The sequence below is a fragment of the Notamacropus eugenii genome, chromosome 3, assembly GCF_028372415.1.
Source record: "Notamacropus eugenii isolate mMacEug1 chromosome 3, mMacEug1.pri_v2, whole genome shotgun sequence".
Lineage (NCBI taxonomy): Eukaryota > Metazoa > Chordata > Mammalia > Diprotodontia > Macropodidae > Notamacropus > Notamacropus eugenii.
The window spans coordinates 207,067,294-207,085,299 of NC_092874.1; the positions used below are offsets into that span (position 1 = coordinate 207,067,294).

Genomic DNA, 18,006 nt, shown 5'->3' on the forward strand with positions numbered 1-18,006 from the left:
TCTCATATACTCTCATTAGATCTTCCTGGTAGCCCTGTGAGATAATAGTATGAGAGGTGTTAATCTCATTTTACAGATGAAATAACTTGAAGCTCAGAGGCCTTGAGTGACTGTCCTGGTCCCGCAGGTAGTCAATGTAGAAAGCGGAATTTGGACCCAACTCTGTCTTGACTTCCAAATCTATTACTCTCTCTTAGAATCAAGTAAGTTAAGAGTCTCTTGATTTTAGACCTCCCAGGATAGAAACTGTATACTCCAAAGAAGAATTAAAAGTAACACCAATCTTCATCTTGCAATGTAAGGCTATTTCTTCTGTTTTATCTCTCCAACATGAAAATGAAGGACAACAAATTCTTTCCTTTTTCCCGTTGATGTTCATTTCATCCTTTTTTGCAGTCTTATGACTCAACTCATGCTTTTACTTCTAAAATATTTTTTTGATCAGGGAAAATGGAGGACAGAAGAGTATCCCAAATGTACCTGGTAAAACAGGAAAAAGGAGAGGACGACCCCCAAAACGGAAGAAATTACAGGAGGAGATTGTTCTCAAGTAAGAACACTTGGTCATCCTGTAGTCATGGAATTTCAGGATCTTCTAGTGAGAGTTCATGTTACGCCTGAAGATGCTATAGTGGAAAGGGACTGTGTCCACGGTCACACAGCCTAGTGGCAGAGTCAGAATAACCACCTTAGTCTCCCGTTTCTTTGCCCAAGACATTTATACTATATAATTCTTCCCAGTGCACATTGAAGTGTCAGAATTCATCGTGTCAGTTTATTCTTTTCAATAGATTCCTTCTCACACAATTGTTTGTACTCACAGCAATGCAACAGATTCCTCACTGCCGAGAGCTGGGGAAGAAAGGAGTATTGTTTACTAACATATGCACTAGTGAGGAAGTTCTAAATTAATCTCTCCTCCCTACAGTATCTTTTGAGAATGCAATTTCATTTTCTATTCAATCATTTTAGTTCAACAAACATTTATGAAATGCTTGCTTTGTGCCAACCACTGACTAGGAATACAAAGACAGATATTAAAAGACATGGAACCATTGCCTCTGCAGACAGAGGACCTAGATTTTTATCCCACCTCTGACCTAACTTTCCCTGGATCCCAGTTTCCTCATCTGTAAAATCGAGGTGTCAGATGAAATGTCCTTTTAGGTCCTTGCCATAATCTGTAATCAAAGTTCTTTCCCTAAAGAAGTTTACTGGAGGGGAATAGTATGCGTCCCTCAAAAAAATGCAGAGTAATTTGGGGGCAATCATATTAGCCAATGTCCGTCTACGAATGAAAGCCACACATGTATGACATGAAGGCAAGCAGTGTGTTCCAGCTCCCAGATCTAACAATAGACCTTGGCCACTGGCATAAACCACTCCAGCCCAGATGGCAACCTTAGTATCCTGGAAAAGTCCTAGCCTACTGTGTCTCACATGCCAGGTTGTATTTTTTTGTCCATCAGGTGAGTGTGATACGGTGATTGTCATGTATTTCCATGAATATTTGCAAGGGGGAGGTGAGGGGAAGAAAAACTGGCCAGTTTTGACACATGGCATTTTTTTTTTTTTTATCAAGAGAAGGATTTTGTAGATTACAGATTTTATTGATGCTTAGTAAATGGTTCATTGAAGGATAAGTCGGATATGACTCTTGCTGGTTTTGATTTTAGTTTGTGGAACATTTTTCAGGTTCTAGGGCATGGCTGGAAACTTGCCCTCATGCTGATGATATTAGCTTGCTTATAAGGAGAAGCATCTGGAATACAAAAACCCTCATGGTAATGCTCATAAGAATAAGCCACTTCTGCCTGGCTTAAGTAACTCCCAAAGAGCAAAGGCATCCAACATTCTTTTGATCAAATACCTAGGTGAACTTCCTTACTGAGGAACTGAAAATGTCTGTTTTGGGAATCTAGATCTGATCATATGACGAGTCCAAATTGTGATTCATACGTACTCCAGAATCAGAAGTTTAAATAGTTTGTGTTCCACATAGTTTCTGGGACATAATAACTTGGGCCTTAATCCAACCTTGTTGTTGAGTCATTCAGTCATGTCTGACTCTTTGTAACCCCATGGCTAATAGTACACCATTATTGACCATAGTATTTCTTTGGTAAAGATAATGGAGTAATTTACCATTTCTTTCTCCAATGCATTAAGGCAAACAGAGGTTAAGGGACTTGCCCCAGGCACCCCCCAGCTATAAGTGTCTGAGGCTGTATTTGAACTTGGGTCTTTTTGACTCCAGGCCCAGACTTGTATCCACTGAGCCTCTAGCTGTTCCCTCCACCCCACTGCTTAAAAGCTCCATGTATTCTGAAGCATTAGCACTTTCACATTTCTCCTCTTCCCCGTATATTACATTAATTAAGAAAGCTACTTTAGATTAAATGAACCTATACTCCTTCCTTTAACTACCTTCAGGGGAAAACAATCAAAATTCCCATATTACATTTTCCTCATAACCTGTTATTTTTCTAGAGCAAGACTCTAGTCTATAGACCTTCTAGAGCAACAAAGCCCAGTTGTAATGTATGCTATTACAAGAATTCTTACCTTTCATCTTCAAAGGATACAATTTTTAAGTTAGATTCTCTTACTGAGTAAGGGGCAGGTAAGAAGGCTGAATGCATGCAATGCTTTATGGAATTATGTCACCCTCTGCTGGCAGTTTTGCACCTTCTGAAGTTTAAATACCAAAGGCTGAAGGAGAAAGCTCTTAAATGTGTTGTCCAACCTAGGGCATGGCTTTGGAGAACAGAGGGAAAGGGAAAAGGCTTCATACCAAAGGATGGAAACTTCCATAGTTCAATTAAAGCTACTGCTAGCCTATGCTTAACAAATGCCTGTTAATGACTTCCTAGGAAGAAGTCATTTGGGATTGTCGTCTTGTTTTCACTATTACAAATACGTGGATATCCATTTTTTTTTTAATGTGTCAAGGAACATAGTTATATTATAGCGTTAGTATTGGGACATTCACTACATAAACCTCAGTCCTTTGATTAAGGTCATTATATCATCTTTCTATTGCAGGACAGTTGAAGAAGTCTGTGCTTTAAATGGATATTCTTTTTTTTCTCTATGTTTCAGTGAAAAACAAGAAGAAAACTCCACTTTAGCACTACAGACAAGAAATGGTAAATTTTGCTGGGGTTTGGAAAGGGAAAGGGCAGGTAATGCTTTATAGTGATGTCGTATCTTTGCTACCTTTCCGGCCTTAACCTACACTGCTCCCTTCCTGCACTCTAGAACTCGCCTTCTTCGTGTTCTGATACAGCACTCTGTGTGTCCCCCCTCTTTGTCTTTGCCCAGGTTATCTGTTGTGACACCTAGGATGTGTAGCTTGCTCACCTTTACCTCTTCCTCAGATCTCAGCTCATCAAGCAAGCCTTTCTACATGAAGCCTTTCCCTTCTCCCCCCACCCACTCCCCACTCCCCAAGTGTTTCTCCCTGGAAAATATCTTGTATTTATCTTGTATAGGGTACACACATGCACACACACTGAATCGTAAAGCCTGTGTTTTATGACCTTTGGGTGGAAGAGAGAAGATTGACTTGGGGTAGTAAAAATGCATGAGAATATAAAGCCTGTGGACTTGCATTAAGCCAGAAGTTCCGTATAATTATAAGTAGATGTCGGTCACAGTTTAAGCTGTTCCAGAACTTCTAGATCTGTTTAAAAGATAAGCTGTCATTGCTTTCAGCACAATCAATCTTAGGTTTTATTTTGAACGTCAGTCTTTTTTCTACTATATCTGGAAAGGGTAGACACCAAAGAAATTTGAATTCCTCTTCCTGATTTGAAGGAGAACCCAGTACACAGTATGTGATTCATGATAGATGGTGATGGTAAAACTTATTCCAGGATGAAGATGTTGGATATAGTATAGTAAAACTAACCTTTGTGGCTCTAGGGTCCCAGGGACCAGGGCATGGGACATGGTGGCTTCTGTGTCAAACAGCAGAAGAATGGAAGGAGGTAACAGAGAGCTTCCGAGAGAGGACATCCCTAAGAGAACGGCAGCTGTACAAACTCCTGAGTGAAGACTTCCTGCCTGAGATCTGTAACATGATTGCTCAGAAGGTCAGTACACTTGTGGCAAGTGCTAGTTCTCTGAGGTGATAAAGACCACGTACTTAAGGTGTTTATTGATAACAAAGAATATTTCTTTGTAGGAAGAAAAATTGATTAATTGTAGAATTAATCTGGAAACAGGAGTTTTATTAATGATCACCACCCCATCCCTAAGGAAGTGTAAAATGTGAATTTATCAGAATACATATTATTTGGTTTGGGATTAATGCTTTTTGGTAAGATCTCTGCTTAAGTCTTTGAAAATGAAATAAAAAGGAGAAAATCCTTCAGATTAGGATCATTAAAATAGGGAAAAAGTAGAAGGTTTAATATAGAAAGAAGCATAATTGCTGAGCGTGCTTCGTGATTTAGTGGGGAAGAATAAATGGAAAGAGGGGACAGTAATATGCTAATGTGAAATATTAAAATTAAAAGTGTATGCACATTATTTGAAAGAAATAGATCCAGTAGAAATGACAGCAGAATAGCACTGTATGTTAAGAAGCTATGAACCTGCATGGCAATCCAGAAACAAGGAAGGAGGAGTATGGTGGAAAGTATTTTGGTGAGAATAATGGGAACGGAAAAAAATAATTTGCTTTAGAGTATCCTGGAGACAGCCCCACCAGATAGAAAAATAGATGATCAACTTCTGAGATACAGAATTGGCACAGAGATGGAATGTAGTTGTGTTGAGATACTACCTGTTCTCCAGCCATCTCCTGGAGTTCCTACTTTTCTCTAAAGCATGGCATTCATTTCATCTTTCAGAAGGTATAAGAATCAAAGTAAGTTGCCATTCTGGATCAATTAGAAGGCACTTTCAGATGAAGTGGAAACAACTTCAGGAGAAAATAACTGTGTCCCCTAAAAATTACTGGGCATAGTCTGACATATTCATACATTCTTAGGTATTGTTTCACTTGTTTTTCAAAAAGATAGTTAGGATTCCATGACCTGAGCATCTAAAATAGTGGTTCAAGAAGTAGAGGGTCTCAGGGACAAAATTCTGACAATTTTGAATGATTCCAATGAAGAAGGAAAGGCGACATTTAATAACATTGATGTAAATGCACAGGAAGCTTTGAACTAAGTTCAGAATGAGAAGGAAATTGTACAGATAGATGGAAGCAGAGCAAGATGTCAAGAACAGATTTAAGAGGTCTGTTAAAAAGAAAAATAGAAAAAGTTCTTGATGTTCTTGACTGTTACTCAAGTCAGGTTTCACAAGCGTATGCAAAAATTATGACTGAGCTTTTGATATCTCTTCCCAGTCATGGGACAGGTTAAAAAAAAAAATCATGTGATTTTTTTTTTTTTTTTTTGTCTTTTCAAAGATTTTAGAAAAGGTAGCCACACTCAAACCAGTCATGCCACAATAGCAATTTCCTTTTGTCAGAATGAGTGAAGTGTTAGCTGAAAGGTTTGGTGTAGATGTAATGTATCTGAATTCCAGCTAGTTATCAAATAAAGTCTTGCATGATATTTTTATGAACAAGATGGAAAAACAAAAGCCAAAAGGCAATAATTTGTGATTTTTTTTTTAACTTGAATAGTAGTACCCAGAGAATAGTTGTTTATGGGTAGATGCTTGATGAATGGGAAGTGTATACTCTGGAGAAGAAGACTTTGGATAGGACATGAAAGAGATCTCCAGACTTTTAAGACTTAGTGAAGAGGACTTGGCCCATACTGAGGAAGAACTAGGCACAAAGGGTAGGAGATACAGAAAGGCAAATTTCTGCTCCATATAGAGACTATTGGAGTTGTTTGAAAGTGAAGGTACTAAGTTCAGCATCACTGGAGGTTACATGTCCTGCCTGGCACAGGATTTGTCCTATAGATAAATTCTGATCCTGAAGAAAAGATGTATCTGCTGGGTTGGGAATGAGAACTAGATAATCTTTTGAATAATTTTAAGCTCTGTTTTTCTATGGTTAAGTTTTCTGAGATTCCTTCCCCTTGGGGTAGATATTTGCAGTGTCCTTTCATTAAGGTGCATTACATCAGTCAGTAATAAATGAGAAACCAAAGCTATCCTTTTTAATAGACTCATACTCTTTTTTTCTAACATACAAAATGCCAATTTAACATTCTTATTTTTTTAAAGGAACAGTGGTATGTATTGGAAGAGGTTTATAATCTGCTCAGAGAGAAGCAGCATAGCATTTGTGGGTAGAGAGACCTAATCTCAGGGTTAGAACACAATCATTATCTCTCACTGCTCAGGACAACCCCAAAGTCGCAAGTTTCGCAATAATTTCTGATATGCATGGGTAGAGTGAATTTTCTCACCAGCATTTCCCTGTACCAATTAAATCACAGGTCCTTAACAGTGATAAAAGAGCAAGGTGATGTCCCTGATCAAATTCCTGTGGCCTAGCTTTAAACATGGTATCAGTGGTTATTGATGTAAATTGCCATAAAATGAATCTTCTTTACTTTTGTGTAGGCTATTGAGAAAGATTCTAAAACACTTCATTCCAAATATATGAACTTATCAGTGTGGGCACTCCATACAACAGTTCAGATGAGAACCCATGTATGTCTTTTGTAATAAAAAGCTGAGATCTCCTGGTGTTTACGTCCCTTCCAAGTGTGCCCTCTAAAGGCCAGCTGCCTGCCCTTCTGGCGGAACAGGGAGCGGTCCTCTGACCTCTCCATGTTACATGGGCACAGATGCTGCACATAACCACTGTCCACCTGCTGGCTCATATCTTTAGTGCCAATTTTCGCACGCACCTAATAACACTATGAAATCTAGCAAGCCCAGGATGGACTTTCACTTTTCTTTCTTTCTTTTCTTTTTTTTTTAAGTGATTGTGGCATTCTGCTATTCACAAGCTATAGAGAACTACTGGAAGAATGTTTGTGTTTCAGTGATGAATTTTTGTTGCAGGGAGAAACTTGAGGTCATTGAAATCAGTGCATAATTTGCTGAATATTTTCTGCCCACTCTACCCTTTGTTTGATTTTGGGGTCCACTTCATTGGGCATCTGCAATGTCTGTCTGAAATATTAATGATTAGTTCTTTAGGCTTCCCCTCCAACTGTCTATCACAGCCTGGACAGCCAATATTCTTCCATCCATTTGTTTTTCCCTTGGGATGGTTAGAGTAGGCTTTCTTGGTTTGATTTTTCTACCTCACTTAAGAAGCCCTGCAGTGTTCTAAGGCTTGATGCTATCAGCACAGTATTATTCACAAACAGAAGCATCTGGAGGGCCTCACCACACATGGGGAATTCCTCTTGGATTTCAGCTGTGTCCTGGATATTCTCAATGACAAATCATATTCTTCATATGTCTCCCTTTATTCTTGGCCTTGCTTGATATTGGCAGAATCTCAGAAGTCTATGCAAATTTTAAGCAGGGAAGCAGGTACCAAACCACATGTAATTACATTCTCTTTGATGAAGTACTTTTCTTATTCCTCATTATAACGTGAAGAAAGGCTGTTACCAGTGAATTGCATAGCTCTGGCAGGGTCTGTTAAGCCTAGAGTGTGGGCCAACTTCACCTAAGTTTAGAAAGGCTTATCAATAGAGGATGATTATTTTTTTTGGCCTCAGAAACTCTCGAAGATTGTCATTTAAGTTACAGAAGAGCTGCTGCAATATCTGTACAAGATGGCCCATACCAACAAAAATTCTTTTCATGATTCCTTCAGCAGTTCAGTAGGTAATGGAATGTTATTAGAGTCATGCAGAAGGATTTCTTTGGGGAGGGTTTTTAAAGGTGTCCTTAGGTGAATAATTTATGAGAAATGGATCTGTTGATGTGTTTTGCTGACTTCTTACCATATAGATGATAGGAAGAGAAACTAATATCTCTCTCTTTAAAGGCATTAGAACAGGAAAGTGGTATGTGCCATCTATCAGTTGTAATCAGTTTTGCTTAGCTTTTGTGGGAAAATACTTTGTAAAAGTACATAGGAAAGAATCTGTTGTCAAACAGCACATGAGTTTTTAAAAAATCAGCGAAAGAATGAGAAGGCATTAGAAGGATCTTCTGGAACTGCCATTTAGCCATTTCCTTTTCTATTCCAATAATGCAAGGCATATCTATTTTTCATTGACCATCTTAAAGGATTGAATAATAGGAGTGAATGAAGTAAGGTGAATGTGTTGAACAAGATGAATACATTTGACGACTCCAAAAGAGGAGGTCTAACCAATTAACTAAGCGTTCCCTTTGATTCTTGCCAATTAATTAAACATAGTGTGTGTAACTAGTTTGTAATCACTAATCTAGTCTTGGCCCCACCCTCACCCCCCTTTCTCACCCACCTCATCTTACCCTCTCTGATGCAACTTATGCTTTTGTACCAGTAGAGCCTAAGAGCTTTAAATAGAGGTTGTATTAGCAGGGCCATGAGTAGAAATTTATTTGGGGTCAAATTAAAGATGGGAGATCCTGAAGAAAGCTTACTGAGAGTGCTTTCAGAAGGAGCCTGATTTTATTGGTGAACTTAAGTATGTTGCCTGAAATTTGCATACCCAGTTATATAAATTAACTTCATTTTCAACTAGTAAGCCCCAGAACAGATTTAGACCAGAATTGAACTAGTACTCAAAACTACCTTTTATACGAGCGATGTCTCCTTTTCCCATTCCTTCCATCAGCTACCAGGCTTTGGGTATCTGCTGTCTCATCTCTGTAATGGTTCCACTAGGGAATTGCCTAATTCTGTGTTTCCCAACTATTCTTAATTCCCTAATTTCAGAGCCACTCCCTTCATCCTGATACACCCTGGCTTTTTGCTTCTGCACATTTTTAAACAAAGCAAAGCATGAAATGAAACAGTTAATGGGTTCCTTCAGGAGTGATGACTATTAAGTGACATTCAACTGCCTTTCGAAACGTTGGTCTTCTCAAGTTGTGCTAAATCATCTAGTGCTTGTGACTTTTGGCTTACTTCTATGGGAAGGCTGCAGTGGTTGTCAAGGTTTCAGGCCAGTCACAAAGATCGGCTTGATCTTTCTTTTACCTCTCTCCTCTTTACTTTGAATTTTAGGAAAAGCGTCTGCACCGGACAGAGGCAGAATTACATTCTAGATGTATGTCTGATCACCTGCCCATCAAGTCCCCTAAGCATGAGGTGAGTGTGTACGTGTGTAAGAGATGGTGGAGCTATCCAGAGTAGAGTTTACTTTTCATATGATACTGTAAATTTGAATTCTGCATTTGCTTTCTCAGACTATATATAGTCTCTCAATTTGTTACCTAGGCCATACCCTGGCTTCTCTGCAGTTTGCTATGAGCCTTCCTCTTTTTTGAACTACACCTAACTCTCTGTTCATGCATTATATACCTTCTCGCTTTCCCCACTATTCTTTATTTCTTTTGATGCTTAGCTACCTCAGATCTAGGATTCAGCCCCTGTTCTCTTCTGCTTTGTTTAAGAGTTTTTCTTCCCTAATTATTTACGGCTCTCAAGTTGAGTTGATCTATGCCAACAGTGTGTGTACTCTCCACATTTTTAAAATCATTTATTTTCAATGTTATTAAGGCTTTCACTGGATATTTGCTAAATGGAAGCAACTTAGTAGAACAAATCTTGGCCCAGCAGAGGCGTTTTATTCCAGTCTTTGCCCCTAATAAGCAAATTAGCTAAAGAATCTTATTGCTGCATTTGTGCTTTGGTTTCAGAGATAAAAATTGGAATGATGATTACAGATGTCGTGTTAAATAAAGCACAATGATTACTTGTGATTTCTATGGGTCTCACTTTTCTCACCTCTAAAATTAGAGATCTGGACCAGACAAACTAAGCTCCCTTTTAGGTCTCTAATTGTAGAATACTGTAAATAAACTTATTTTTCCACCTCAATTGAAACTTGTTTAAAAAAAAAAACTAGAGATTCTTTACTATTCTCAGGTAAATTTTAATTTATCTCCAAATTGGTGGTTCTGTAAGGAATTCATACCCATGTTGCTAGTCTCTTATTCCCCCAGTAGATTTTAATTATAGAATGACCTTTACCAATTGGGATCTGGCTTTTCTTCTTGCTAAGTTTCCCTCCTTCAGATAGTGTTCCCTGTCTTTTTCTATAGCTTCTGTAGTGAACACCCACTAAAAGCAAAGTCCTTTTCTGTTCATTCGACTCAGCTTTTGGTGGAATCCTCAGGGTAACAATTTGTTCTTCAGGTTGCATAGCCAGTCTCTTATTATATATTCAAGCCTAGTGTGTTAGAGGTGAATTCATTGTTATAACAAATTCATTATTCTTTTAAAGAATTTTTTTAACATGTAAAGATATGTACAAGTGATTCAGAGTGAAGAAAGGGTAGACAGAGAAAAAGATAAACATTACCTTTAATAATATAGAAAGTGAACACTGAAACATCAGAACCCTTCTCAAATGTAATAGTCATTGTTAGTACCATCAACTTGAAAGGATACAGCCCTGCTTTCTGTTAATTGATAGACTTTTCAGGAAATGTAGTTTGTAGAGGGTGTTTGGGAACTGTTTGTAGTACCAAAACAGTGAGCCATTATTTTTTTTTAAGTTTTAGAAACTGAACCATTAAGAAAAATTTTAAATTTTATATGCACGCTTGTATGTATGTGTCTGTGTGTGTATATGAATGAAAATATAATCTTACATGAAATCCATAACTTAAAAAATGCTTTTGTTTCTATACCTTTCCAGGTTTTTTCTGCTACCATTTGGACTAGTTTCCTTTCTCTTTGCTCTTTAAATAGTTTTTTGTCCATGTATATATAGTTCTCCATTTCCTGTTTAACTTTGTATGTTTATTTATATAATGTCATTATCCTTTTGGAAAGTTTCCTTTTCTCATCTATAGCTGACATTAACACAGATCATGAAGTTTACAAAATGTTCTATATACATCTTATTTGACCATTCCAGAAATACTTGTGATGATCTCTCTCGTTTTAGATTAGAGTCACTCTGGTGAAAATTTGCAGAGCCAAAAATTGCTGAGAATATTTCTTAGGGGGAAGAGGAATGGGTTTCAGAGCTATAGTTCAGCTATTAAAAATACCTAATGTAGAGTTTAACATTTAGGCTTTTTTTTAATCCTTCACTGGTCACCCAGGAGGTCCAATTCTACTGCTACAAGACCTCTCTTAATTGGTAGTTATGTGGAAGATAACTGTGATGTGAATTCTCCTAGGATTCTCAGTGAAAGCTGTTAGTTCAGGAGACTCTGGATATTGCCGTTGCCAAGGAGTTAGACATGGCAGTTTGGTCTCTGGTGGGTTGGCAAAAGGTAGAAGGGGCCAAATAGGGTCTAATAGCAGGAGGTGGAAGAAAGGAGGTTCTGATTAAATGAGAGGTTTTACTTCCAGTCCTGTAGGGGATTTCAGACAGGTGGTTCAGATTAGATCCTTATTAAAATCCTTGGTACCTGTACTCTTGTTAGAAGAGGGAAGCATGAAGACATATTATGATGAAAGCAAAAAAAAATGACAAAGAAAATGAGCGTGATCAGAGAGAGGAAAAAAGTGTCCCAAAGCAAGCATTGCTAAGCAACAAGCAACTGATTATTATGTGCAAGGCATTGTATAGGATGCTCAAGATGTGAAAAGTTCTCCTTGCCCGCAAGAACTTACATTCTAATGAAAGATCCAATATTTTTCACAGATAAGTAAGTTGCACCTTAATTTTAAAGGGAAAAGAGTACCTACAACTACAACATCCAGGCAAGAATTGTTATAGAGTCTGAAGAACCCAGAAGGAAAAAGGCAAAAGAAAGGAAATGTGTTCCAGGCATGAGGGCTATCCTTTGCAAACTCATGAGAGAAAAGAAAATGGCAATTTCAGGAAATAGCAAGTGAGCCATTTTGACTTGGGGCCCAGAGTGCAAGGTGAGGAATAATGAGAAATAAATCTGGAGAGGGGTGAGAGCATGGCTCCAAATGCCAATTAAGGAGTTTATATTTTGTCCTGTGGTCCATAAAGGACCCAGTGAGCATTTTTGCTTAAAGGATGATGTCAGCTTTAGGAAGATCATTTTTACATCAGTGGAGATGGATGTAGGTGTAAAGAGAGTGAAATCTCTCCATATCTTTAAGGATCAGCTTAGCTGTTCAAAAGGCTTCTTTCTATAAAGCCTTCTTGGACTAGAGGCCTTGTGGAGTAATAGCAAGAACCCTGAATGTGAAGTCAGGAAGCCCTGCCTCCAGTACATTAACTTTGTGTTGTCCTCTCTGCTATCTTTTCCTCATCTATGGAGGGAGGGACTTAGCTTGGTGGTCTCTAAGGTCCTTTCCAGCTCTAGAGCTGTGATTCTGTCAGTTCAGCTGAAAGTGACCTTTCTCTCCTCAAATTTTCAGTGTCTTGATTTCTTCTTTACCTTTATTGCATTCTACTGTGTTCCTTAATTAAGCTGTAAGATTTAGAGATGGAAGCCACCTTAAGAATTACCATTATACAAGTTGTGGTATATGAATGAATGTATTGGAATACTATTGTGTTATGAGAAATGATGAACAGGAAGACTTCAGAGAAGCCTGGAAAAACTTATATGAACTGATGCTGAGTGAAAGGAGCAGAACCAGGAGAACTTTGTACACAGCAGCAACCACAGTGTGTGAGGAATTTTTCTGGTAGACTTAGTACTTCATTACAATGTGTGGACTTAAAAAATTTCCAGTGGACTCTTGAGGCAAAGCGCCTTCCTCATCCAGAGAAAGAGCTATGGAATTGGATTGCAGATAGAAACAGACCATTTTCTTTTGTATTATGTTTTGTTTTGTTTTATGGTTTCTCCCATTCATTTTAATTCTTCTGTGCAACATGTATTTAATAGGAATGTACATGTAGATTATACACCATCTTAGGGAGGGAATGAGGATGGAGGGGGAAGAAAATCTAAAATATATGGAAGTGATTGTCGAACACTGAAAACAAATAAAATAATTTAATTTTACAAAAAACATTTAAAAAAAGAATTACTGTTATGTGAATCCCCTCCTCAGAATAATGTTTTTAAATGTGTTAAATAACATGTGAAATATTAGAAAGGAAGTTTTATTGAATTATAGTTTTCAGGATATTTTTCTAAAATGAGTTCATAGTCCCCATGTAAAAAACCTCTGATCATTCCAATCTCCTTATCTTAGAGGAAATGATTTGCCCAAGGTCATAGAGGTAATACCTGATATAAGAATTGAATTTGTTTCCTTCGACCCCAGAGAGGCATTGTTGGTGTGTCAGATAGCAGTGTGGCCTCAGAGCATGGAAGACCTGGGGGAAGTCACTTACCCTCCATGTTCTAGGCAGTTCTCTGAAGCTATAAGTTGCAGAGAAGGTGCCTACTTACACTGGTGCAGTGAATTTTCTTATCTAAAGGATGTTCCTTCTCTGTGAAATCACAGGTCCAATCCCTGTGCAAACTAACCTCTGGTCTCAGATCACTCTGCTGTGCCTTATTGTCTCCTATGTGACTTTATAAATTCACGTAGGGCAAAGATTCTCTTTCATCCTTGTATCCCAAGAACCTACAGTTCTATTTAATAAGCTGCTGTCTAATGTTCATTGAACTGAATATCTGGTGTGTATAATTGATCCAACATTATAACTAAGCTTTATATAGTTGGAAACTCCATTGATACACCTTTTGGTCTATTGATTATGTGTCACTGTTCCCATGGCATTCTTTCTGCCGTCACCACCAGTATTTCACCTAAACTGTTATTTCCAAGGAAACCACTATTGACATTGAATTATTTTCCACAATATTCAGCATAAATTAAAACTCATGTAGCATCTATTCGAATATAGTAGTGCCCTATGAGGCTGTCTTCCTTAACAATCAGAGCTCTCTAAAAGTAGAATAGGTTATTTTAGGGTTAATGATTTTTCCTGTCACCAAACATCTTCATGCAGAGTGTGCATGGCCACTTTTCACACTTTCAAAAAACCAATCATTCAGGGCCATGTGACTGAGAATTTCAAATTTCTGTGCTAAAAGTCATCATGATAAAAGATAGATATGCTTTTCAGGCTTGGTCTCAGGTTTCTTCTTTCCAAAGACCAAGGAGTCTTCTCTGTTAATAAGCAAACAGTTCATCAGGCTTCAGTGATTAGATAATTAAGAAATAATCAACAAGGAGGGGAAATATAGTTAGTCTTACAGAACATGACTATTATGGAAGTCATTTGCAAAACTACACAGATATGGCCTATATTGAATTACTTGCCTTCCAAAGGGAATGGGTGGGGAGGGAGGGATGAAGAGAAGTTGGAACTCAAGGTTTTAGGAACAACTGTTGAGTATCGTTCTTGCATACAACTAGGAAATAAGAAATACAGGTAAAGGGGTATAGAAAGTTACCTGGCCCTACAGGTCAAAAGAGAAGATGGGGACAAGGGAAGGGAGGGGTGATAGAAGAGAGGGCAGATTGGTGATAGGGGCAATTAGAATGCTCAGCATTCTGGGGTGAGGGGAGGGGACAAACGGGGAGAAAATTTGGAACCCAAAATTTTGTGAGAATGAATGTTAGAAGTTAAATAAATAAATTTTTAAAAATACAAAAAAAAAAAAAAAAGAAAGCAAGAATCAACAAACATTTCTTAAGCACTTCCTATGTGCCAGGTACAGTAGAAGTCAGATGAGGAGTGGAACTTCATTGAGCAAGGACAGGAGATATCTTGGAAGTAGGAGCCATTTGAGTATTGATATATCAACTTTCAAAAGTTTAGAATCACTGTGCCATGGGGTGAATATGAAAAGTTAGTTGTCTGCTAAGTCTGGAAGAATAAATTCAGGCAGCATATCAGTGGTTAGGATTAGAACTCCTCCCAAATATGTGGTAGTTTCTCCTGCCTCACAGCAGGCAGGAGAGAGAGGTATGGGGCACAGATCCAGAAATAATACTAGTGTCTTCCCTTCCCTGAAGAGGTCCTTGGAGGTTTGGAGGTTGAAAAAGTCTTATCTACGGGCTGATCTATGGTGGAGAAGGCTCAAAAGGTACTATAGTTGGTCTGGAGCAGTTCCACTAATTGGGCATGTCCATAGGACAGCGTCAGTTGAAAGAAATGGCCTAGGAATTCTCCCTTTTGTAAGAAAGTTTGAGAAAAAGGTTTGAGAATAGCCAATAGATCTTGGTTCTAACACGGGTCAAGCCTGGGAAGAATATATTAGCATATATCCAAATTCAAGAGGAGCAATCTCTGATGCCACAGAGGCTTTTTTTGGGGGGGGGGATTGTCTTTATAATAGTCACTCCATCCCAGATTAATGACTTGTTTTGTTCCCCCCCCCCCCCGACAGTACTGTAATCCTATTATCTTTGTGTTTAGTGGGGGGTTTTTTTCTGATCAGATTCAAAAGGCTAACTCTAAACACTCTCCCCACCCTTCTCCAATGATATAGATGCAAATTACTGCTTTACCAGAATCATGTCAGTCAGTGTTTTGTTTTTATTTTTTAATTTCTTTTTGTTATCTCATTTTAACATCATCCCCATTTCTGAATATATCCTTTTTTCTTACCTTCCCCAGTCATCACTTTTACCAAAGAATGAAAAATAAAAAGGAAACCAAAACTTAATCAAATGCAGTTTGACATTTAGATCCCATGTTCCCCACCCGTTGTCCCCCAACTCTTTAAGAAAGGGAGAGAAGTATCAGAGTTGTCCATTATAGTTTTTTTCTCCATAATTATTCATAAGTAGGGGCTGGGGGAACACAAAAACAGCTGCTTTGGAAAATCCCAATGCACTCTTGTACTCCTTCTCCTCCCATTTTCCTCCATCTTTTGGATCTAGAAACTCCAAAGTGGTGTTTATAGTGCCTTTCTAAGTAGGGGGAACGCAGAAAGCACACTAAAGGAGGTTCACTCACAGTCACACAAAGTAATGAAATTAAATCTGTGTTCTCTTTAGTGACTGAGCCATCCAGCCCATCCATCTGTTTTTCTTTCTTTCAGAGTGCCATGTACTTTCTTAAAAATAGCAGAACTAAAAGCTTTTCTTGTCTTAGCATTTTCTGCGATCATATCCCAGCACTTAAATTCCATGATTCTTTAATTTCTTTCTCAGAAGTCACTTATTAATTAATTTCCTGATGTCTGTATTTGCCTTTTGTACATAATTTTATTTAGGCTTACATGCAGTTTTAAATTTGTGCATAAATAATAATGATTTAACTAATATGTTTACACTTAATTTTCCAGCTGTGTAGATTGCCATCTCCCAAATGTATAAGCTAGTACTGTATTCTTCTAGCATGATAAGATTTTATACTTGTCTGGTTTCTCCCAGGAGACCTCTGTGCTCAGCAGAATAGAGAAGCAGAGACGTAAGGAGGAGGACGAGGAACGCCAAATCCTTTTAGCTGTGCAAAAGAAAGAACAAGAACAGATGCTCAAGGAGGAGAGGAAACGGGAAATGGAAGAGAAGGTCAAAGCAGTAGAAGGTAGATGTGCTTTCTACATGACAAAGAAGAAATTCAGTATAAAATGGCTGCTGTCATATATGGTGCCAAGTCAGACTCCTCTTGTACACGTGGAGCTGAGGCTTTGCACGGTCTTTTTAATGATTTTCTTCTTCCATGATTGTCCATCTGTGTTCTCCTGGTTCTTTTCTCATGTGTGGCTAGTATATTCCTTATACAAATCCCTTCCCATGCAGACACTTCTCTCATTTTTTTCATAATATATTGCATCCCATTCCATCTGTGGTGCTTGGAAATAATTTAAGAAGGTGTGTAATCACACAGAAATATTGTGAGAAAAATGAGAATTTTTATGAAGGTATTTATCCTAGAGGCATTATATGTAGCATAGTGGCTAGAGACACTTGCAGTCAGAAAAATCTTGATTCAGGACCCATGAACAAATCACTTAACTTTTCTATTTTTCAGGTTACTCTTTAATACTGTAAGTCACAGACAGGATGCTGCTCTGCATTGAGTTCTGAAATGATTGAAGATATTTTCTTCCATTTTTCTCTAGTTCAGCTCCATAGTACAGGGACATTTTTCTGGCCTACATCCTAGCGTTTAGCTCTTTCTACATTAAATAGAAAGAACAATGATCTCTAAACTGTTTTTTATTAGTTTTTTTAAAATGAGCATTTACCCCAATCAGTGTTTTAATAAATTATATAGAAAACATAGACAAGAATGAGATAAAGGTAAAATAAGCATTATTTAATAATTATTTTAGTGATACAAAAATCCTTTTGTTATTAATAAAAATGCATGTTTCATTGTGATTGAATATACTTCTTTTGGGGGAAAAAATCTTGGTTTAACATTTTGATATGTGGATTTGAAGGTTCAGTTCTAAGTTCAGTTTATTCTGATACACAGTTTTAATGTCTATTAGAGCTGGAAAGGATACCTCATAAAGACGCATAGATGATCCATTGGGAAGGACATGCATTATTGGCTGGACACAGTTTTTTCAGTTCCATCCACCACATATACAAAGGCTTTTGTTTTAACAGACCTTTACTGATGTCTGTTCTTGGAAATTAACCAAAAGGCATTGCATTTTTATGTTTTTAACTAATGGGTTTAGAACAGTGAAATTCTTTGTTTAGAAGATTTTTATAAACAATAGAAAATTCTGTTTTTGGTTTTTTTTAGTATGCAGATACAGTAACTTTAGAAATGACACAAAAGCTTAATCAGTGGGTAATAAAAGCTTAGTTTTTAAATGTCTCACTTCTCATGATGACTTCATTTTATCATTAGTTCATATCCCAAGGCACAATAATACACTCAAGATGAGGTTCATCATTAATAGTAGTGAATGTAAATTCATGTTTCAGATAAGTTTCTTGGTAATTGTAATTTTTTGGTCCGAACTTGTCAAATCTGATTCGATTATTATTAATTTAGACCTCATGTTATGATTGACAGTGTTGTACTAAGGAATAGAAGTGATGATTCTAGTTTCTTGTCCAACTGTACTTAGGTTACAACATTACCTTCA

The 18,006-nt window shown here is 37.6% G+C and overlaps 1 protein-coding gene across 2 annotated transcripts in view; it reads left to right on the forward strand.

Moving 5' to 3' along the window:
• Positions 1-18,006, forward strand: part of CECR2 (CECR2 histone acetyl-lysine reader) — a 145,901-nt gene that overhangs the window by 111,981 nt on the left and 15,914 nt on the right. For both annotated transcript variants that reach the window (XM_072654138.1, XM_072654139.1), the window contains exons 5-9: positions 446-550; positions 3,103-3,149; positions 3,928-4,097; positions 9,104-9,187; positions 16,328-16,481. In XM_072654138.1, coding sequence (XP_072510239.1) covers positions 446-550; positions 3,103-3,149; positions 3,928-4,097; positions 9,104-9,187; positions 16,328-16,481 — 560 coding nt within the window. The remainder of the gene's footprint in view (positions 1-445; positions 551-3,102; positions 3,150-3,927; positions 4,098-9,103; positions 9,188-16,327; positions 16,482-18,006) is intronic.